Source organism: Hypanus sabinus, chromosome 3 (genome assembly GCF_030144855.1).
Source record: "Hypanus sabinus isolate sHypSab1 chromosome 3, sHypSab1.hap1, whole genome shotgun sequence".
Lineage (NCBI taxonomy): Eukaryota > Metazoa > Chordata > Chondrichthyes > Myliobatiformes > Dasyatidae > Hypanus > Hypanus sabinus.
Genome location: NC_082708.1, coordinates 23,618,080 through 23,642,060, shown reverse-complemented (window position 1 = coordinate 23,642,060; position 23,981 = coordinate 23,618,080). Strand labels below are relative to the sequence as shown.

Here is a 23,981-nt window from a genome sequence, read left to right as displayed (position 1 = left end):
GAAAGACCTTTAAAGTCTTTAAAGTTGATATATATATTTTTTTTCTATACTGCTTGTTCATCAGACCCTTAAACATCACACTGCAGATTCCTGAGGAAAGCAATCAATGTTATGTTTTTAAATGCAAGCCGGCATCTGCAAGTCAGGCATTTCAACCTTCTGCTGCAAGTTCTGTGGGTGGGAATGTGTTTCTATGGCTCCTCAGGTTGCTATGGTGAGAAGTTGCATCCAAATGACAGTGAACAAACTGCTCCTGAAACGTTAAACTGAGGGCTTTTTAACCACAGCAGCGCTGTTGCTAATGGCAGCCCTAACACTATATGCAGCTCTCTGAGACAATTACTGTGCCTCCTTGTCCTTTTGAAGAGATTTCTCTGGCATGTCCCAAGATATTAATATGACTGATAGCCTTGCTTCCCTTACACAGAACATTACAACACCGCACAGGCCCTTCGGCCAACAATGATATACCGACCTTTTAACCTAAGATCAATCTAACCCTTTCCTCCTATATCGCACTCTTTTTTTTTCTGCCATCAATGTGTCTAAACATTTTTTAAACGTCACTAATGTATCTGTCTCTATCACCATCCCTGTCAGGGCATTCCATGCATCCAACACTCTCTGTCAAAAAACTTTCCTCTGACATTCCCCCTATACATTCATCCAATCATCTTAAAATTATGTCCCCTTGGATTAGCCATTTCCATCCTGAGAAAGGGTCTCTGACTATCCACCCAATCCGGTTCTGTTATGGTGAGGTTTCCTGGACACCTATGGTTTATCCATTCTGAGCCCTGCTGTCATATTTCCTGTTGGAACAGGACCTGAAAATCATACCCTCAGACTTATTAAACAATAAACATTCTGCAGGGGAAACTCAACAGGTGGAGCGGGGGTGGGGGTGGCGGAATTGTCGACATTTTGGGCCGAAACCCTGCATCAGGACTGAGTTTCTCTGAGAGGACAATGTCTCCCTTAGACTTCTTGCTTTCTATCTGAAACTCTCCAATATTTCATAGGTTTATTTGCAATGGTCATAGTTGGGTTTATTTTAATGGCAGGATGATTTAAATCATTGTAACATGTAACAAGACCATTCATTTCATCTAATCACTGCTATCTTCATACAGAACATTCTATTCAGTGTCATTCCATTAGACTTTCCCAACAGCATTGAAAATTAGTTTCTCCCATGTTCCAATCCAATTACATAACAGGGACCTCGAGATTATAATTGCTCTATGGATATAAGATTACTTTTATCAAATCTATATTTTGATCTTCACAAGTCTGTTGATGCTTGAAGTCCCTATCAATAGGCAACTTATTTCTATTTGTACTTTCTAAAACTTTGAACATCTCTACATTTCATCACAACCTTTAATTGAAAGGATAACAATCCAATCATTCTCAGCCTATACATACTCATCCCTGGAATTATTCTAGCAAATGTTTCTTGGATTTTCTACAGGATCATTCCTGGAACGTGGTAAGCTAGAATCCATTTGTAATCTAACAAACATCTTCCAAAGATTTATTGTCAACTTCCTTTATTTGTATTCTATGCCTGTGTTAATGAAGTTCAGATTCCCATATGCTTTACTCATTACTCTTTCAACATGCTCTACTACTTACAAAGATTTATACTCATAAACACTCAAGTATCTCTATATACCTGCACATCCTGCAGATACATATTCCACTTGGTCTGTGCTGCTTTTCTTCTGCTTCCTGATGATATGTTATTTTATTATTTTGAGAAAGAGTATGGTAGCAAGTTGCCACTTACGCTCCCTCTAATTTATTTTTTACAACTGTGCAGACCAACTACTGCTCCGAGCAGGAAATTTTCACATGCCCTGAAAACTGCATAGTACTTTAAATGTTATTTTTTGAAATATACATACTATGAATATTTAGAATGAAAAAAGAAAAATCACATGCTTTTGATTTCATTTATCAATTGAACTGTACAACAAAATACAGTACAACAAAGAAAATCTTTCACTTTTCATAAACTTTTAAAGTAACAATGTCAGCGTTCAGTGGGCTGACCGTTTATTAACCATGAGCTATCGACTTCCATTCTGTGTTTACTGCTACAATTTGCAACTGTGTTGTAACTTTAAACGCTGATAATGTAAATAGGTTGAAGGTCAAAAATGTTTTAAAGTAAAGGTTGTGGTACCTTTATTTCTTAGAAAATTTATGGATTATATTCATTAACATGTAATTGATCCAGTTTAGGATCCAATTATCCAGCTTAAGATGGCGTTGGTGAAGGATAGCGCCTTCTTGTTAGGAGAAAAATCAATCAATAGCCTATAACTTCCCTTTCAGAATTGAATATTTGAACTGCCTGCACAACCTAGCTGCTTTGCAATGTGCACTGAAGTCTCAAAGATGCAGGACAGTTGTGGCATGACACGTACAGGCAGAATTGAGGTGGCGGGGCCTGGGCGTGAAAGGAGTGAATGAGCCAATGTTGGTCATTGCTGGAGCAGACTTGGAGGTGATTCAATTCCTCGGAACTGAGGTGAGGCAGAGCAGTGGTGGTGGGCCCAGGCTGGGCCAAAGTGCAAAGAATGCCTCACGATTTTGACAATTTAAGTGCCAGGTTGATGCACCATCAATAATTCACTCTGAGGCATAAAGGCGAGATATCGGCATTTATTGACTGGAAGAAGGAACAAGCAGTGGTTGACCACCATACTACATCCTGGAAACTGAGAGGCCTGGCTCAGGCCTCAACCGCCTTTATACAGGGGTCTGTGGGAGGAGCCACAGGAGCAGTCAGCAGGGGGCGCGTCCAGACAGGTATATGTAGTTCACCACACAGGTTGAATTGGAAAGGTTGGGTACTGGCCAAATTTAGGTGGTGGGGCCCAGGCACAAGAGCATATTGAAGCAGTGGGGTCCAGATCTGACAGCAAGGAAAAATCTGAGGTTTGATCAATTTAAGCACCATGCCTTATTGGAAAAGTCAGGTACGGGCCCAATCAAAGAAGTGGGGCCTAGGCCCAAGAGCAAGGAACAACCTGAGGTTTGGATGATTCAAGCACCAGGCCATTTTGAAAAGCTCAGGGTGTCGGGGCTGGAAACCAGGGAGGGGTTGGTTCAGCTTGCTGCTCCACAGGGTTTAATCGTCCATATGCTGAACTGAGGCCATGGCCTGCAACTAATGGGCTAGTGGATTGGTTGCAGTGATGACTGGACTCACTTTCATGAGCTTTAGCTGACTGCTTGCTTTTGTTGTTTGCACAATTTGTTCTCTTTTGCTGCACATTGAATGTTTGCCGGCCTTCTGTTTTAATGGGTTCGATTGGGTTTCTTTGTTTTGTGGCAGTCTGTAAGGAGACTAATCTCAAGGCTGTTCAAATTATAATGAATGTAATAATAATGAATGTAATTTGAACTTGAAATTTGATTATGAGGTATTTCACAATTATATTAACATAGATTTAAAAATTATATCAACCTTATATGAAAGAAAAGTCCAGGAGCACTGCAGTGAAGGCTATGTGTGCAGAAACATTTCAGTTATTGCACAGCCGTGTACCCATGCAGCTTAGAGGGAACAGTGCTACTGTATAATTACATATAGATAAACAAGTTTTTTGTTCCTAGTACTTATTACAAATTCCATTTTCCTTTCATGAATTTATGTGTCCATTTCCCAATTCAGATCACCATACTTGAGCAAAAATCCTACAGAGTACACAAGAGGTGCTTCCTTGATGCAATGAGGGCTTTCGAGTGGCACACGGCAAGAGGTGTGTGGTTTGACCTGAACAAGAATAGAGTCTTCCCACAAAGTCTGACTCCGCTAGGATTGCTCTGATCTCCAGCGAATGCCCAAGTATCATAAACACTAGAGATTCTTCAGATGCTGCAAATCCAGAGCAACACACACACCATGATGGAGGAGGTTTTCAGGTCTCAGCATGAAGTTTCAATTTGTCTGAATTTCTCCAGCATTTTGAGTGTGTTGACCTATCAGTCGCACTCAGAACAAAATCCTACATTTGAGATTGCTTCTTTTGAAGAAAGCTAGCATATTACAGCAGAATGCAGAAATCCTCATATTTTAGTCTAATTTTATTTTCCATTTTTTCCTAAGAAAAATCAAGAAATTTGGATAATTTTGCTGTGGCATTGACTTAGTCAATGGATTTTTCTGAGTTCACTATTAAGAAACATTTCAAAGAGTTTCTTCCTGCAATTGGAATCCTTAATAACAAAGTCTAGTGTGAGAAATGAATAAAGATGAAACAACTGAAAAGAAATAATTGGGTAACATCAAGTTGGCAATAACGCAGTACATTGTCCGTAAAAATGAAAGCACAAGAAAGCCAGAAACTCAGAGCTGTAATATCTCAATGACAAAAGTGTTAAATTAAGACAAAGGCCCAGACACTCTGAAATAGTCCCCTGAGCATTTATATCCAACCTAATGTCACAGCCTAGGATAAATTGAATGTGTCTGACTTACATAATGACAACACCATCTACTCAAATGACCAGACTGATCCAAGATGGTGGCACATCCAGTCACAGTAGCCACTCTGGCACACCTAATGGTGTAATTGTTCGTCCTTTAAGTCTTTCTTATTATCGTAAGACACTGCTGGATATTAAGAACATCAAACATTGTAAGTCTACCTCACTAGTGAGGAAGAGGACTCTTTTGGAAGAGGACAGCGAGGCTTTGAGAAGAAGTGCGGCGGCGGCCATTTTCAAATTGTCCAATTGCGTCTTAGATCGGAGTTCTGAGAGGCGGGACTGCGCAGGCACATGAAGGAGGCCCGGGAAGGAGGGAAGATATAAAAAGAACACAGCCTTAAGAAGCGGGCAGCTTCGTTTGTGGGCAGCGGAGTGCGCCGGGAGCAGAGTGTAGGGCTTGGGCTCAGGGGGCTTAGGTGGAAGAGGGCACAGTAGGCTTATCTTTTATTTCTTGTTATTTTCAGTTATTTGGGAAGTATGAGTGTGAGGGCAGCTTGTTGTTCTCGGTGTCGGATGTGGGAGGTCCTGGAGTCTCCGAGCCTCCTGGACGTCCACATCTGCGCCAGGTGCACCGAACTGCAGCTCCTGAGGGACCGAATTAGGGAACTGGAGCTGCAGCTCGATGACCTTCGCCTGGTCAGGAAGAGTGAGGAGGTGATTGAGAGGAGTTACAGGCAGGTGGTCACTCCGGGGCCACGGGAGGCAGATAGGTGGGTCACGGTCAGGAAGGGGAAGAGGCAGGTACTAGAGAGTACCCCAGTGGCTGTACCCCTTGACAATAAGTACTCATGTTTGAGTACTGTTGGGGGGGACAGCCTTCCTGGTGGAAGTGACAGTGGCCGGTTCTCCGGCACAGAGGACGGCCCTGTAGCTCAGAAGGGTAGGGATAGAAGAAAGAGGACCATAGTAATAGGGGACTCAATAGTCAGGGGTTCAGACAGGCGGTTCTGTGGAGGTGATCAGGAGTCCCGGATGGTAGTTTGCCTCCCTGGTGCCAGGGTTCGGGACGTTTCTGATCGCGTCCAAGATATCCTGAAGTGGGAGGGTGAGGAGCCAGAGGTTGTGGTACATGTAGGTACCAATGACATAGGTAGGAAAGGGGAAGAGGTCCTGAAACGAGAGTATAGGGAGTTAGGAAGGCAGTTAAGAAGAAGGACCGCAAAGGTAGTAATCTCGGGATTACTGCCTGTGCCACGTGACAGTGAGAGCAGAAATGGAATTAGGTGGAGGATGAATGCGTGACTGTGGGATTGGTGCAGGGGGCAGGGATTCAAGTTTCTGGATCATTGGGACCTCTTCTGGGGCAGGTGTGACCTGTTCAAGAAGGACGGGTTACACTTGAATCCTGGGGGGACCAATATCCTAGCAGGGAGGTTTTCTAGGGCTACAGGGCAGACTTTAAACTAGTAAGATGGGGGGGCGGGAATCAATTTGAGGAAACTATGGGAGGGCAGGTTAGTTCACCAGTAGAGCAAGTAAATAGACAGTGTGTGAGGGAGGAAAGGCAGGTGATGGAGAAGGGATGCGCTCAGCCCGAAGATGTAGGGGAGAAGAAAGAAAAGGATAATAAATTTGAATGCATTGTTAGGGATGAAAAGAGAGGAGGAGGTGGAGAGTATCTTAAATGTATCTATTTTAATGCTAGGAGCATTGTAAGAAAGGTGGATGAGCTTAAAGCGTGGATTGATACCTGGAATTATGATGTTGTAGCTACTAGTGAAACATGGTTGCAGGAAGGGTGTGATTGGCAACTAAATATTCCTGGATTTAGTTGCTTCAGGTGTGATAGAGTAGGAGGGACCAGAGGAGGAGGTGTTGCATTGCTTGTCCGAGAAAATCTTATGGCGGTGCTTTGAAAGGATAGATTAGAGAGCTCCTCTAGGGAGACTATTTGGGTGGAATTGAGGAATGGGAAAGGTGTAGTAACACTGATAGGAGTGTATTATAGGCCACCTAATGGGGAGCGTGAGTTGGAAGAGCAAATGTGTAAGGAGATAGCAGATATTTGTAGTAAACACAAGGTGGTGATTGTGGGAGATTTTAATTTTCCACACGTAGACTGGGAAGCTCATTCTGTAAAAGGGCTGGATGGTTTAGAGTTTGTGAAATGTATACAGGATAGTTTTTTGCAACAATACATAGAAGTACCAACTAGAGATGGGGCAGTGTTGGATCTCCTGTTAGGGAATGCGATAGGTCAGCTGACAGATGTATGTGTTGGGGAGCACTTCGGGTCCAGTGATCACAATAGCATTAGCTTCAATATAATTATGGAGAAGGACAGGACAGGACCTAGAATTGAGATTTTTGATTGGAGAAAGGCTAACTTTGAGGAGATGCGAAGGGATTTAGAGAGAGTGGATTGGGTCAAGTTGTTTTATGGGAAGGATGTAATAGAGAAATGGAGGTCATTTAAGGGTGAAATTATGAGGGTACAGAATCTTTATGTTCCTGTTAGGTTGAAAGGAAAGGTTAAAGGTTTGAAAGCACCATGGTTTTCAAGGGATATTAGAAACTTGGTTCAGAAAAAGAGGGAAGTCTACAATAGGTATAGTAGGTATAGGCAGCATGGAGTAAAGGAATTGCTCGAGGAATATAAAGAATGTAAAAGGAATCTTAAGAAAGAGATCAGAAAAGCTAAAAGAAGATATGAGGTTGGTTTGGCAAATAAAGTAAAAGTAAATCCGAAAGGTTTCTACAGTTATATTAAAAGCAAGAGGATAGTGAGGGATAAAATTGGCCCCTTAGAGAATCAGAGTGGTCAGCTATGTGTGGAGCCGAGGGAGATGGGAGAGATTTTGAACAATTTCTTCTCTTCAGTATTCACTAAGGAGAAGGATATTGAATTGTGTAAGGTGTGGGAAACAAGTAAGGAAGTTATGGAACCTATGACAATTAAAGAGGTGGAAGTACTGGCGCTTTAAAAAAATTTAAAAGTGGATAAATCTCCAGGTCCTGACAGGATATTCCCCAGGACATTGAGGGAAGTTTGTGTAGAGATAGCAGGAGCTCTGACGGAGATCTTTAAGATGTCATTAGAAACGGGGATTGTGCCGGAGGATTGGCGTATTGCTCATGTGGTTCCATTGTTTAAGAAGGGTTCTAGAAGTAAGCCTAGCAATTATAGACCTGTCAGTTTGACATCAGTGGTGGGTAAATTAATGGAAAGTATTCTTAGAGATAGTATTAATAATTATCTGGATAGACAGGATCTGATTAGGAGTAGCCAGCATGGATTTGTGCGTGGAAGGTCATGTTTGACAAACCTTATTGAATTTTTTGAAGAAGTTACGAGGAATGTTGACGAGGGTAAGGCAGTGGATGTAGTCTATATGGACTTCAGCAAAGCCTTTGACAAAGTTCCACATGGAAGGTTAGTTAAGAAGGTTCAGTTGTTAGGTATTAATGCTGGAGTAATAAAATGGATTCAACAGTGGCTAGATGGGAGATGCCAGAGAGCAGTGGTGGATAATTGTTTATCGGGATGGAGGCCGGTGACTAGCGGGGTGCCTCAGGGATCTGTTTTGGGCCCAATGTTGTTTGTAATATACATAAATGATCTGGATGATGGGGTGGTAAATTGGATTAGTAAGTATGCAGATGATACTAAGGTAGGAGGTGTTGTGGACAATGAGATGGGTTTTCAAAGCTTGCAGGGAGATTTATGCCGGTTAGAAGAATGGGCTGAACCTTGGCAGATGGAGTTTAATGCTGAGAAGTGTTAGGTTCTACATTTTGGCAGGAATAATCCAAATAGAACATACAGGGTAAATGGTATGGCATTGAGGAATGCAGAGGAACAGAGAGATCTAGGAATAACAGTGCATAGTTCCCTGAAGGTGGAGTCTCATGTAGATAGGGTGGTGAAGAAGGCTTTTGGAACGCTGGCCTTTATAAATCAAAGCATTGAGTACAGAAGTTGGGATGTAATGTTAAAATTGTACAAGGCATTGGTAAGGCCAAATTTAGAATATTGTGTGCAGTTCTGGTCACCAAATTATAGGAAAGATATCAATAAATTAGAGAGAGTGCAGAGATGATTTACTAGGATGTTACCTGGGTTTCAGCACTTAAGTTACAGAGAAAGGTTGAACAAGTTAGGTCTCTATTCATTGGAGCGTAGAAGGTTGAGGGGGTATTTGATCGAGGTATTTAAAATTTTGAGAGGGATAGATAGAGTTGACGTGAATAGGCTGTTTCCATTGAGAGTAGGGGAGATTCAAACGAGAGGTCATGATTTGAGAGTTAGGGGGCTGAAGTTTAAGGGAAACACGAGGGGGTATTTCTTTACTCAGAGAGTGATAGCTGTGTGGAATGAGCTTCCTGTAGAAGTAGTAGAGGCCAGTTCAGTTGTGTCATTTAAGGTAAAATTGGATAGGTATATGGACAGGAAAGGAGTGGAGGGTTATGGGCTGAGTGCGGGTAGGTGGGACTAGGTGAGATTAAGAGTTCGGCACATAGGAGGGCCGAGATGGCCTGTTTCCATGCTGTGATTGTTATATGGTTATATATTGAGTAATTAGACAGCAGGTGAGCTCTGCCGTATGGGCTCATTATGCTTCATATTATCGCCTGCTACAGTCATTCAATGGGGATGTTATCGGATAGTGTGCTAGGAAACAATAGTGTTAAAAGTGAGATGGTATTCATGCAAGACTAAAGGCAAAGCTCTGCAGTCAGCTTTCCCATTGATTCTGTTTTCAAAAGTTCAATCACTAGAAAATAAACTAGAGTACCTTCATCTGGGACTGAATCAGGGTAAGATGAAGGCAGCTGCACTCCCATCCTGATGGATATCTGGCTTCACTATAACACCCCTGAAATAGACATCCAACTAGAGGTCATCATCACTTATTGGGCCAACAGAATTCCCATGATTTCTGGCAAGACCTGTGGTGTAGTTGTATGTATCTATGTTAATAAGAACTAATGTTGGAATGCTTCAGGTGCAATGACCCACTGTCCATCTGTGGTCGAGTTCTTAACAATGAAGTGTAGACACTTTTTACTGAGGGGGTTCATTGCTATTGTGATTATCCTGTCTCGCCTTGAAAATGGTGTTGAATGTGCTGGTGATAAACTTCAGCTTGGCATGTAATACAATTGTCCTTCAGAAGCTCATGGGTAAACTGTCCTCATTGTGTCTCAACACTTCTCTCTGTAAATGAATCCTGGACATCTTGACAGAAAGGCCACAGTCAATCTGTGTTGGCAGAAACCACTCTAGCTCCATCGTGCGGAGTACCGGTGCTGCCCAGGGCTGCATTCTCAGCCTGCTGCTGGTGCCTGACTGCTAGATCCAGTTGAAAACAAATCATCAACTTCGCTGATGACACAATGGTGGTTGGCCTCATCAACCACAACAAAGAGACAGTGTACACAGTGGAAGTAAAGCTGTTGGTAGAATAGTGCAAGCACAATAAGTTGACTTTCAGTGTGGACAAGACCAAAGAGATGATTGTGGACTTTAGGAAGGTGCAGGCTGATCACTCGTCATTGTATATAAACGTCTCCTCCATGGAGAGTTAGGAGCACCAAGATGTTGGGGGTGCACATAATGGACGATCTCACTTGGGTCTTCAAAAACACCTTTTTGGTCAAGAAAACACAGATTCTCCACTTCCTGGGAAGGTTAAGGTAAGTGAGGCTCCCTCCCCCCAACCCAATTCTCACCAATTTTACAGGAATATAGGGCACCATCGCAACTGTCCAGTCTAGCTGCATCTTCATCTGGAAGAGGATTTACAAGGCATTCAACTACAGGTCCTTACAAACTATTGTGAGAACTGCTGAGAGGATCATCTTTCACCCATCAGAGATATTTATCAAGAAGGCTGCATATGCAGGGCTCTTAGCATTGTCAATAATTGCTCCCACCTGTCTAACAATTTCTTTGACTTCCTACCATTAGGCAGGAAGTACCACAGCAATAGGCCAAAATTGTTAGGATGGAAAACAACTCCTTCCCTGGTCCTAAGACTGCTGAACACCCTGGAACCTCCCATGTCTCATCATGCATGAAGCAACAGTAGGTATTAAGCTATTTACTTTTTAACTTATGTTATAAATGCAACTTATTTTTGTTAATTCACTACTGGTAACATTACATTTTGTGTTATGTGTATGAGTTATACAAGGTGTTGGTCCGGAGGAATATTGTTTCATTTGGCATTGTACATATTGAATGACAATAAAATGAACTTGAAATGCTACAATAGAGAAACACTGAAGTACAATATGTAACTCAGAAATAGCCATCAAATTCTACCAGTTAATTGTAATTTTTTGTGCATTTGATTATAAGCTTTAAAAGTAGAAAGATTGTTCATAAGCTTCGGGAAGTGCTGATATTGAGTACAAGGTATGGAATAAAGAAGATTCTGAGCATGAGTTTTGGAAAATCAGGCATAGTTTATGAGCTTTAGAAGGTGCAGGTTTTGCCTGTGAATTTTGAAAGGTTCAAGTTTGTCTGTAAGAGACGAATCTGTCTATAAAATATCAAACCAACAGATTCAATGTATCAGGTTTGGAGAGCAATCTCCTGTCTTCACACTTTGTGAGGAGAAGCTCAATTTAATTGATGAATGACAAAGTTCTTTGGAAGTAGAATGTTCTGTACACAATCTGTGGAAAGATAACCTACTGTCAATGAGATTTAGATGGACCATGTCTTGTCTATGGACTTTAGAGGAAGTAACCTTTTAAGGTGTGGGTTCAACATAGATGTAGGAGTAGGTTCAAAGGACCAGGCTTTGTTTAGGAGGTTTAATACAGCACCATTCTATGACCTTCTATTAAAAGGCAATGAGCTGCACAAGCTAGTGCTTTATTTGGAAAAGGCAAGACTTGGAAGACATCTTCACCCTTCAAATTTAGGAATGAGAACTCCCGATCAAGACATTGAATTAGCTGGTTTGAATACAAATTTTGGGAGGAGGAAAAATTGTCCATGAAATTTTTAAGAATGGGTACTGCCAAAGAGCTTTAGAAATGCCAGGTCCCACTTTGGAGAAGGCCTTGTATCTATGTACTTTGGAAAAAGGAGGTCCAGTCTCTAACGATTGGCAAGAATGGTTCTTCTCTAAGAGCTCCCAAAAGAGAATTCCTGAGCAAGATCTTTGGCAGTAGCAGGATCTTACAATGTGCTTTAAAAGGATTTAGTGCATGAATGTTGCAAGCAAAATGTCCTGCAAGTGAAATTTGGAGGGAGTATTTGTATCCAAGAATGTTGGGTAGGGGAATTATTATTTTCAAACTTTGGAAGGAATAATCATTATCTATATGATTCATTCATGCTCTCAAAGAAGTTGCTTGGTCCAGGGATTTGGAAGGAGGACCCCAAATATGAATTCTAAAAGGAGCTTGTCCTATCCAGGGCCAATGGAAAGAATGGGTCCGGAAGATGAGGGACATAGCTCAGAGACAGGAATCCATTTCCCACAAGTTTCTGATGATGCTTTTCTCTTTGGAAATTCTGAGGGGAAATAAGCATATCTATGAACATCAAAGGAATGAGGCCTATCTATGACTTTCAAAGCATCTACTGTCTATGAGCTTTACAAACAATGTTCCCTCTAATTTTTAGTAGTCAGTGTGCGCAAAAAACTTACGTTATGCAATTTTTTTCCTGTGACAAAAGTATGTGCACACTGAATGCACACATGGCACAGCTTATGTAGGTTTACAAAATATTTGACATAAAACTGCACAGAATAACAACAAAATAACATACATATTTAAGTCACTCAGTTATTTTTTTCTCTCTCCTGTCTTTGGCATTTACCCATTTTTTGTAAACTCTATCTAGACTAATAGAACTTCCATCCAATTGATAGCTTTTGATTGTCATTAACATAACCAAATGACATTCACCTAAACGGTTTCTCAGCTTGTTTTTGAGTTGATTTATTAGGCTAAAACCTCGCTCACAGTCTGCACTAGACGCAAGAAAGGTTCCCCCAATATCCAGCAACTGTGCAAGGTCACAAAACTGTTCATTTAGTAAGCTATCTATAGGATTTGAAACAGAGCTTTGTAAACTTTACGATATGAACACTGTCCACCAAGGATGGCCATCGCCATGATGCAGCTGGACAAACCGGAACAGGAAAGGTGTGGTGACATAAATTAGTGATGTGCATTGTGGTATTCGAAAAACCGACTAACTAGTTAACAGAAGCATTTAGCTAAAAGATTATTTTCAATAAGTATAATTATTAATTACTACATTATTTTAGGCAGCTAACCTTTTGTGCACACATAAATTTCCTTTGTATGCTGGTTGAAAAACGTGTGTGCGTGTACACGTGCTCAGCTTAGAGGGAACATAGTTTACAAATACCACTTCTTGTCTGAGATTTATGTGGGAAGGTGCAGTTGACAAGCTTTTGAAAGGAATTGTTCCTATGAGCTTGAGAAGGAGGATGTCCTGTCTGGAAGCTGTGTAAGATGTAGGTGTGGCCTTTGCAAGGAATAGTTCTATTGGCTGAGCCTTGGGTGTGTCACCTCTATGTCAATTATATGAAGAATTTCCTATTATAAGCTTCAGAAGGAAGAGATTCCACCTGGAACACACACAAAATGCTGGTGGAACTCAGTATATCAGTCAGTATCTATGGAGGGGAATAAATGGTTGACTTTATTGGGCTGAAACCCTTCATCATGACTGGAAAGGAAAGGGGGAAAGGCGAAGATGTACAAGCTGGCAAGTGATAGGTGAGATCAGCTGATGGTGAAGGTGAATAAGGGGGGATGGAGGATGAAATAAGAAACTGGGAGGGGATAGGTAATAAATGGAATAGGTAAAGTGCTGAAGAAGATGGAATCTAATGGGAGAGGAAAATGGACCATGGAAAAAAGGGAAGGAGGGGAAGAACCCAAGGGAGCTGATGGGTAGGTGAGGAGAAGTGAAGAGGGCAATTGAAATAGGGAGAGGCAAAAGAGAGAAGGAGGGAAGGGGATGACATACCAAAAGTTGGAGAAATTGATGTTCATCATATCAGGTTGGAAGTTACCCAGGTGAAACATAAGGGGTTGCTCTTCCAACCTGAGTTTGATCTCCTCTGGGAGGCCTTAGGCAGACCTGCCAGAATGGGAATGAGAAGTTGAATTGAAATGGGCGTCAATCAGAAAATCCGGCCTTTTGTCACAGATAGAGTAAAGGTGTTCTACAAAGTCATCCCCCAGTTTGTGTCAGGCTTCACTGATGTAAAAGAGGCCACACCGGGAGGATTGGATATAATTGATAACCATGAAAGGCTTGCAGTTGAAGTGTGGCCTCATCTGGAAGGATTGTCTGGGGCCCTGAATGGTGGCTGAGGAAGGAGGTGAAGCACTTAATATGCTTATGGGAATAAATGTCAGGAGGGTAGGGAAGAGTGGATAATGGAGTCCCTGGAAGCAAATATTGTTCAGAAGGACTGGAATGAGAGATCCTGTCTATAATGTTTGGAAGATGGATTCCTGTCCAGGGATCTTGATTTCTGGCCATAGCCTTGGAATTTCTTTCCAAGAGCTCTGGAAAGAGCAGACCCTCTGTCCAAGCTTTGGAAAATCTTTGGGATCATCTTTGAAATATGCATCTCCAGTCTATAGTGATTAAAGAGAAAAAAAATATTTCACGAAATTTGGAGCAGATCTCATCTTTCAGCACTGTAAGATATAGGCCAAATCTATTAGTTTCAATATTTCTTGGTCCACCTCCTCCATTAAAATAGGTACTTTTGCATATCCCTAAGTTCTGTAGGACACTAAAGAATCAACCCATATGGTGTAAGTCTGAGATGTGCATTTCCTCCTGAGAGCGTTCTCTGCTCTTTAAACAAATTTCAATTCCACACCTCTCTGAGCTTTGGACTTTTTCTCATATTTCTTTGTGTTATTTAGTATGAAAGCCTGTTTGATATTATTATTAAGTTCCTTTGGATGTTGTGCTACACTGAAAACCTGAAGTAAACCCAACATATTGTTTTTTTTTTATTATCGTAGTAACAAAACAGTTTTTAAATTTGCTTAGTTTACCTGGAGCTATAACTAGCATTTTACTAGGTTACATCTAACTGGTGACATGAGCTCATGACCCACCTTAGCAGTTAGTAAAATAACCTTAAATGACAAGCTGGTATTGGACATAATGATCGTAAAATTGTCAGGTTGTTGCAAAGGACCAACCATTTTAAAGTTTAAAGTGAATTTGTTATTAAAGTATGCCTTTTTCACTAAATACTACCTTGAGATCCATTTTCTTACATGCATTTACAGGAAAATAATGAAATACAATAGAGTTTACCAAAAAATTACTGTATATGTAACTCCAGACTGACAACATTGTGGCTGACTCCCTACTAAATGGTCCCTGGAGTCACTAAGTTCACAGAAGCTTGAGATATACAAAGTTATCCACCTTGTCATTGCACTATTTTTCAGGAAAAAATAGAGATTACTTTCAATTTTGACCATTCCGTTTAGTCTTGGTAAGAGTTAGAAATGGCTTTGACATCTTCTAATGGCCTTCTGAATGCTTCATCCCTTTGTTCCCTATCACTAAATCTACCTGAAACTCTCTAACACACTACATCTGTCTCTCACACACATCCTGATGGCATAGTGCTACAACATGACCGGACATCAATGCTTTTCATCTTCAAAATCCATTGTCAATCATTTGGTTGAAGTTGTTTCAGCATCTGAAATTTGTCCAAGAACTGACAAACCATTCCATCCCTCAGATCATGATGAATTAACCCAGGTCTACTAGACCTGACAGCTCCGAAAAGAAATCTCAGACTTTTCTCTTGGCCAAAAGAGATTCTGTAGATTCTGGAAATCCATGGCAACACAAACAAAATGCTAAAAGAACACAGTAGATGAAGCAGCATCTATAGAACGGAATGAAAAGTTGACAGTTCAAGCCAAGAACATTTAAAAGTTCCTTCAGGATTTTTGGGTGTGTTACACAAGTCTTGGGTTAAGTTCGGTTTGGCCGTGGTCGTGGTTTGGTTTGGATCAGGTTATGCTCTTACACCTGAATGACATGCATCATTCTTTAATATCACTATAACATGAATGGGAACATTAATGAACAGAAAAATCTAAGATACTGGAGAGGATTCTGAACTTTATCAGTCAACAATTCAACAATAGCCTCTCAAGAGCTGATTATCGACCACAGCAGGAATAAGCCAGTCCTAATTAGGGGAACAAAGGTAGAGAGGATCAGTAGCTTTAGACTCCTTGGTGTTAAGATGACAGAGAATTTGTCTTGGGACCAGCATGTAAGTGCCGTCACAATGAAGATAGAGGTTTGCATAGATTTGACTTGTTTCTAAAAATCTTATTGGTTGCATCATGGACTAGTATGGAAACATCAATGCCCAGGAATGGAACAGGCCACAGAAAGCTGTAGATACAGCCCAATCCATCACTGGCAACACCCTCCCCACAACTGAGTTCATTTACATGGGGCACTGCATGAGAAAGCAGCATCCAACATGAAAGACCCCCACCATCCAGGGCATACTCTCTTCTCACTAATACCATTAGGCAGAAGGTTATCACAACCAGATTCAGGAACAGCCATCAGGCCCTTGAACCAGCATGGATTCACCTCTACTCTGAAATGATCCTACAACCTACAGAGTTACTTTCTTTACAACACACATTCTCAGTTTTATTTTATATGCAGTTTGCCTTCCTTTGCACATTGCCTGTTAGCACTTGTCTGTTATGTTTAAGTTTTCATAAATTCTATTATATTGCTTTCTTTCCCTGTAAATGCCGGCAAGAAAATGAATCTCAAGTTAGTATATGGTAATGTATACATAGTTTAATGATAAATTTACTGTTTGCCGGACAGGGCATGTTATACGTATGGAGGATTCCAGAATACCCAAACAATTGCTATCTGGAGAGCTGTCGCAAGGAAGGAGACAAGTGGCAACCTCGTAAGAGGTTTAAGGACAAGCCAACCTCACACACATTGACACTGAAGCGAAGAAGCTTGAGCGGAGTGCTCAGGACCGGACTGGATGGCGCACCCTGCTAAGGTGAGTTTCAAACATCTTCCAGAATAGTCGCCATGCAGACCTGGTTGTGGCTCTACAGCGGAGAAAAGTGGCCGCTCCGGTTGTTGGTGCAGCCAGAATGGTTCTGGGTATCTCAGAAACTGCCAGGATTTTCAGGCACAACAATCTCTACAGAGAACGGTGTGAAAATTTTATAAAAACATCCAACAAGCAGCAGTATTGTGGGTGAAAATGCCTTGTTAATGAGAGATGTCAAAGAATAGCCAGACTGATTCAAACTGACAGGAAGGCGACAGTAACCCAAATAATCATGTGTTACAACAGTGATGTACAGAAGAGCATCTCTGAATGCACAACACATCGAACTTTAAAGTGGATGGGCTACAGCAGCAGAAGATCACAAACATACACTCAGTGGTTGCTTTATTAGGTACTGAAGGTGCCTAATAAAGTGGCCACTGTATGCATATTTACCATCACATAGAAAAGCCCGTTGGGTTCATGCTGAACCCCTGTACAACAATCCCAATTTTCCGTTTCTTCCCCTATATTCCCACAACCTACTCCCTCAAATGCATGCCAGGTCCACTTTCAATCTGTCCACCTACACTTAAGGATAATTTACAGTAGCCGTTGAGCTGATAACACAAGTTCAAGATGATACCAGAGTACCTGGAGAAACCAGCTGGTCAGCGATAGAACAGGCAAACTCCACACATACTACGTCAGGATCAGTGTCAGGTCCCTGGAAACCACACAGCAGCAGCATTCTGACTGTATTTTATGTTGTGAGTGAAATAACCTTGGCTGAATCCTGGAATTTACATTTCTTGACTTTGGAGTGGGACAATTTACACACATAAACATACACAATATATATCTTATATCGAACTACAGAAATATGTATATTTTCCTTCCTTAATTTTGGATGGCGGGGTGGAGGTACCATCGCTACCAAAGGAGGTGTAAGGCACTCCTTCCCTCCACTAGCCTGCAGGTTACCCTTGCGTAAAGTGTAGCACCTACTTAGCCCACCTCCCACTCCCCACCACCAATCAGGGTCACATGAAGCCAAGGTAGCAGATGGTGGATGGTTGTATGAGCAGCCAGAGCATATCACAAGATCCGGTAACACAACCACTGATACCAGGCAGACAGTCTCTAAAGAGTGTTGATAATGGCTGTGATCACCCATCTTGTAAAGACACTGCCCAGAAGAAGGCAATGGCAAAACACTTCTGTAGAAAAATTTGCCAAAAACAACCATAGTCAAAGACCACGATCACCCACAGAATACAGCATGGCACATAATGAAGATGATGATGATCTTAATTTTACAGGTTAAAGTCATGAAGTAGTCTAAAAGCTGTATATCTCTCAATAAAGAAAGCAGACTTGCCTGTAGCAAAAACAACATTGCGGGACACCAGTCTATATTCCACAATAGAGAACTGTGGTAACTCAATCTTATTTACTCCGGTCACTGCATCATCTCCACCCCGCCAGTAGAACTGAATGTCATCTGTGGTGTAACCATCTGAAAGACAAAGGTAAAGAGGACATTAGTCACACTCAAACTTTCTAAGCAGAGAAGTCACAATCTGGGTAGGACATGGTTGAAGGGCAGGAGATGGGGCACAGATCCAAATGATCAACTCCAGTTCCCTGCACAGATGTTGCATGAGTTCCCCCAGCACTTTGTCTCTTGCTCATACCCTGCAAGTCTTAGAGGGAGTTTTTTGGACCCTAATGTTCTGAGTACTTTTTCAGAGCTAGAAGCCATATAAATATCAAACATTTCAGTTTGTGTACAGGCAAATCATAAACAAAAGAAATTCTGCAGATGTTGCAAATCCAGAGCCACACACATGTATTTCTGGAGGAACACAGCAGGTAAGGCAGCATCTATGGGAAGGAATAAACCTTTTGGGCTGAGACCCTTCATTATTCCTCTCCATTGATGCTGCTTGACCTGCTGTGTTCTTCCAGCACTTTAGGCTTTGTACTAACCATCCATGTGCCTATCTATGAGTCTCTTAAATATCCCTATTGTTTCAGCCTGTGTATAAAAGCCTATCTCTGATATCTCCCTAAACTTTTCTCCATCATCTTAAAATTATGCAAATAACTTGTGTATACTTGGAATGATCTGTCTGAATGGCACACAGACAAAAGCATTTCACTGAACCTCAGAATATGTGCTAATAAGAAACCAGTTACCTCTTCACATTCTACATAGCGTTTTATAAAATTGCTTTTATATTTATATATACAGTACTGCACAAAAGTCTTAGGCACATACATTTAGCTAGAGTCCCTAAGACTTTTGAACAGTACTGTATTTGCCAATGTGGAGCTCAGTGTGAGTTTGTACATATGGCAGGAACAAAGGATGTTGGAAATGGCAGGGTGGAGTGTCACAATCAGGAAGCGGGACAGGTGGCAGGGAAGGTGTGCTGGGATGGGGGATGGCATGGCACACCTGGCAGGGTCATTTAATTCCAAACAATTAGTTTACTGATCATTACAGAATGTCTCTCTTTTGCTTCCTGTTCCCTCTCCCCTCCCCAGCCAAGATGCCAAGATTCCGCTCTCTCTGCCCCCTTCACTCTCTCAGTCCAAATTACAGACCCATATCAGAATCAGGCTTATCATCCACTACATACATCATGATTTTTTTTGTGTGGTAGAATACAGTGCAATAGTCTTAGACACTTAATGTGGCTACGACTTACACAGTACTGTATTGTATTTTTTTTATTTTTAATTGTGCTTTATGCTTATTGTGTTTTTAATGCTGCATTGGATCTGGAGTAAGAATCATTTTGTTCTCCTTTACACATGTGTTCTAAAGAATGACAATAAACAATCCTGAATCTTGATTGTTGGAATCACCCTTGGTGCATAGGTGACTGGTGGTTCCAGTTGGGAGTTGACAGGGACATGGAGAGAATAAAATGGGTGCAAGATGGTTGGTATATACATTTTTGACAGAAAAATCTATTTTTGTGCTGTATGAATTTTGTGTATCGTGAAGATCTCTTGACCACCACCCCCTCAACCTCTCTCTTCATTTTCAATTTCCCATATTAGCTCTGCAAGGAGCTGAATGGAACATCCTATGCTCAAACAATTGACTGAGTCGCACATGATCTTGACAAAGTACTGGCATTGGCTTTAAATTCTTGACTGCCAAGTAAGTCCCAGCCTGAGCCCAGGGGAGATTCCTGTGACATGTGAAGCATTCCAAATTGGACTGCATTCGGCTGCAGCTGCACAAGCATATAATGATTGGACTGATGCAGGCTTGTTCTTGTCAACAACATCCCACACACCATCAATCTACATGACATGACACTCAGGAGCTTGGGCTGTTTTACCATTTTTGTTTGTTTGACAAGGTTTACTGCTATTGGAATTATATCTGCTATCCGAGCCCTGTGCTGCATATCAAAGTTAGTACTGTGTTTTGCACCTTCGCACTGCAGGAACGCTGTTTCACTTGGCTGTGGTCTTGGGTCAAGTACGGTTGAACAACAATTAAACGCAAACTTAATCTATATCATCATGTTCAATCAATGCTGTATGCTGCTCTTGCAGGATGTGGGAAGGCAGAGAGACCTCCAGTAGATCTGGCCACAGCTCCTTCTAGACTGTGTTAAAGAATTGGAGCTGGGACTGAATGAATTCGGGAGGCTGAGGGGTTGATCGACAGGATATACAGGGAGGTCGTTATAACCAAGCTGCGGGAGACTCGTAACTGAATGACTGTCAGGAGGGGGAATGGGGTTAGGCACCCAGTGCAGAGTATCCCTGTGGCCATTCTCCCTAACAACAGGAAAGCTACTTTAGATAATGTTGGTGGTGGGGGAATTACCTGGCAAAGGAAAGCCACATCACTCAGGCACTGAGTCCCTCTCTGGGACTTCGAAGAGGAGGGGGAAGAGGAGTGCAGTAGGGATAGGGGATTACATAGTTGGAGGAGCAGATAGGAGATTCTGTGGATGTGAAAGAGGCATCCAGACGGTATGTTGCCTCCCAGGTGCCGAGGTCAGGGATGTCTTGGATCCAGTCAACAGTATTTTAAAGGGGCCAGAAGTGAGCAGCTAGAAGTTATGGTATATATTGGTACCAAAGACATGGAAAGGAAAAGGGAGAAGGTCCTGAAGAAATAACTTAGGGAGCTAGGTAGAGAGTTGAAAAGCAGGATCTCCAGGGAATCAAGGAATCAATCTCTGGACTGCTGCCTGTGCCATATGCCAGTAATACTAAGAATAGGATAATTTGGGAAGTGAATGAATGGCTGAGGAATTGGTATAGGGGCAAAGTTTCAGATTTCTGGATCATTGGGATCTTTTCTGGGGAATGATAGGGCTGAGGGGTCAGTTGATATACAAGTAGATACAGTGTAGTGAGATTGTGAGGAAGGAGAGGCAGTTGAAAGGACAAAATTGCAGTCAGTGGGATGTAATGGGGGAGCAAAATCAAACAGGGTGATGAATACAGGACCGACAGTGTTATAGTTGAAATGCACATACTACATGGAATAAGGCAAATGATCTTGTAGAACAGTTGGAGATTGACAGTATGATTTGCAGGCATCATTGAGTCGTGACTGGAAGAAAATCATCGTTGCGAGCTTAACATCCAAGGATTGCAGTAAGGGGCCCGCTGGTGGTGTAGGGGCATCAGCACTGGACTTGGAGGTGGATAGTACCGAGTTCAAATGTGGTTGGCTCCCAACGTGGGCAGCAGCAGTATCTGCACATTAGAAAGGCTTGGCAATCTACTTCTGTATCTTGCCGTGAAAACCCTATGGACAACTACCTGATCCATAGGGTTACTGTGGGTCACTCAGCAACAAAGAGACAATGAGAGAGGAGTTGGTCAAAGTTGAATGGAAAGGGACACTAGCAGAGATGATGGCAGAGCAGCAATGCCTGGATTTTCTGGGAGCAATTCAGAAGGTGCAGGAAAGATACATTCCCAAAGATGAAGATGTATTGTAAAGGAAGGATGAGGCAACCATGGCTGACAAGGTAAAACAAACGCAGCATAAAAGCAAAAGAGAGTGCATATAATATAGCAAAAGTGAGTGGGAAAACAGAGGATAGGGAAGATTTTACGATCCAACAGTTAAACAGCATAAGGCGAGAAAAACTGGAATATGAAGGGAAGCTAGCCAATAATATAAAAGAGGATACAAAAAGTTATTTTCAGATATATAAAGAGTAAAGAGAGTAGAGATTCGATATAGGACCACTGGAAAATTATGCCGGAGAGATAGTAATGGAGGACAAAGAAATAGCAGATGAACTTAACAAGTATTTGCATCAGTCTTCATTGTGGAAGATACCAGCAGTATGCCTGAAATTTGAGAGTGCCAGAGTGGAGAAGTAAATGGAGTTGCCATTATGAAGGAGAAGGTACTGCACATGAGGCTGCTTAACAAGGTAAGAGCCAAGGGTATTACAGGAAAGTTACTGGCATGGATTGGCTGACTGGCAGGAAGCAAAGAATGAGAAGAAAGGGGGCTTTCTCTGGTTGAGTGCTGATGACTAGTGGTGTTCACAGGGGCTGGTGTTGGAACAGCTTCTTTTTACCTTATTTGTCACTGATTTGGATGATAGAATTGGTGTCTTTGGACAATACAAAGATAGGTGGTGGGACAGGTGGTGTTGAGGAAGCAGGAAGTCGTCAAAAGGACTTAGACAGTTTGGAAGAACGGGAAAAGAAGTGGCAAATAAAATATAGTGTATTGCACTTTGGTTGAAGGAATAAAGGCACAGACTATTTTCTAAATGGGGAGAAAATTCAAAAATCAGAGATGCAAAGGGACTTGTGAGTCCTTGTGCAGGGTTCCCCAAAGGTTAACTTGCAGGTTGAGTTGGTAGTAAGGAAGGCAAATGCAATGTTAGCATACATTTCAAGAGGATTAAAATATAATAGCAAAAATAGAGGGATGTTTATTTAGAATAGAGATGAGGAGGAATTTCTTCAGCTAGGGGTAGTGAATCTGTGGAATTAATTGCTACAGGTGGCTGTGGAGGACAAGTCATTGGGTATATTTAAAGCAGATAGGTTCTTGATTAGTCAAGGCTTCAAAGGTTATGGGGAAAGTGCAGGAGAAAGGGTGTGAGGGATAATTAATCAGCCATGATGGATTGGTGGAGTAGACTTGATGGGCTGAATGGCCTAATTCTGCTCCTATCTCTTATGTTTTTAATTTCAGAGAACCTGGTAATTCTAGTGTAACTTATGTATTGCACCGTACTGCTTCCACAAAACCACAAATTTCATGACATGTCAGTGATAGTAAACCTGATTCTGATATGATTCTCAATGCTTTATGACTCTCAGCTTTATTCTTCCGCGATGGAGAAAAGCTTGGCATATCAAAACATTAAAATCTTGCTTTGGAAAGTGACACTAAAACAGAATGGATATGGTGAAAGGAAAACATCGTTAAATTACATAATGATTTTTCACTGGCGGTAGGGGAAATCGCAGAAACAGTTGAGAATGTTTCACCACTGGGTCAGTGACTGCCAAGAGTACTCACAGCTTTCTATTTCCAGCGTGCAGTTTTGCTCGTCTAGTGGATACCTCCGCAGATCCATCATGCATGCAGCAGTTGTTGTGATTCTGCATCAAAGCAAAGAAAGGACAGGTCAACGTGAGAACTGCTTTTCACTCCTGAACATCTTTGCAAACCATCAAATCCTCCAGTGTTGGTCCCCTAGGCCTTTCTCCCCTCAGCTCCCAGACTGCTCTGCATGACATACTGCTCTCTGGGCTTTTGGGGTGGCAGTGTGGCACAGTACCACAGAACAGGTTTCAGTCCTGAACCTGGGTGCCCTCGGTGTGGAGTCTGGATGTGCTCCCTATCACTGTGTGGGTTTCAGAGATATGCAGGTTGGTAGGCTAACTGGCCTCTGTAGATTGCCCATAGTGTGCAGTTGAGTGGTAGAATCTGAAGAGAGTTGATAAGAATATGGAATGAATAAAAAATGGGATTAATGTAGCATTCATCTGAATGGCTGGTTGACCCCCCCACCATCTGGGCCATGCTCTCTACTTACTGGTATGAAATCAACTTCTCCTTCCTGGTAGGTGAGACTAGAACTAGGGGACTTAACCTCAAGATTCAAGGGATTAGATTTGGAATGAAAATGAGGAAGAACTGCTTTTCCCAGAGAGCTGTGAATCTGGAATTCTCTGCCTAATGAAACAGTGGAGGCTATCTCAGTAAATATATTTAAGACAAGACTGGATAGATTTTTGCACTTTTGCATAAGGGTTATGGGGAAAAGGTAGGCAGGTGGAGAAGAGTCCATGGCCAGATCAGCCGTGATCTTACTGAATGGCACAGCAGCCTTGACAGGCCAGATGGCCTACTCCTGCTCCCATTTCTTATGTTCTGTGAACAGATTTCCTCCCCACCCTTTCTCT

General features: G+C 41.9%; 1 protein-coding gene across 2 annotated transcripts in view; it reads right to left on the bottom strand.

Moving 5' to 3' along the window:
• Positions 1-23,981, bottom strand: part of gabrb3 (gamma-aminobutyric acid type A receptor subunit beta3) — a 540,833-nt gene that overhangs the window by 53,326 nt on the left and 463,526 nt on the right. For both annotated transcript variants that reach the window (XM_059963853.1, XM_059963852.1), the window contains 2 exons: positions 23,092-23,174; positions 17,929-18,066 (listed from right to left, as the gene is read on the bottom strand). In XM_059963853.1, the coding sequence (XP_059819836.1) occupies positions 17,929-18,066; positions 23,092-23,174 (221 nt within the window). The remainder of the gene's footprint in view (positions 1-17,928; positions 18,067-23,091; positions 23,175-23,981) is intronic.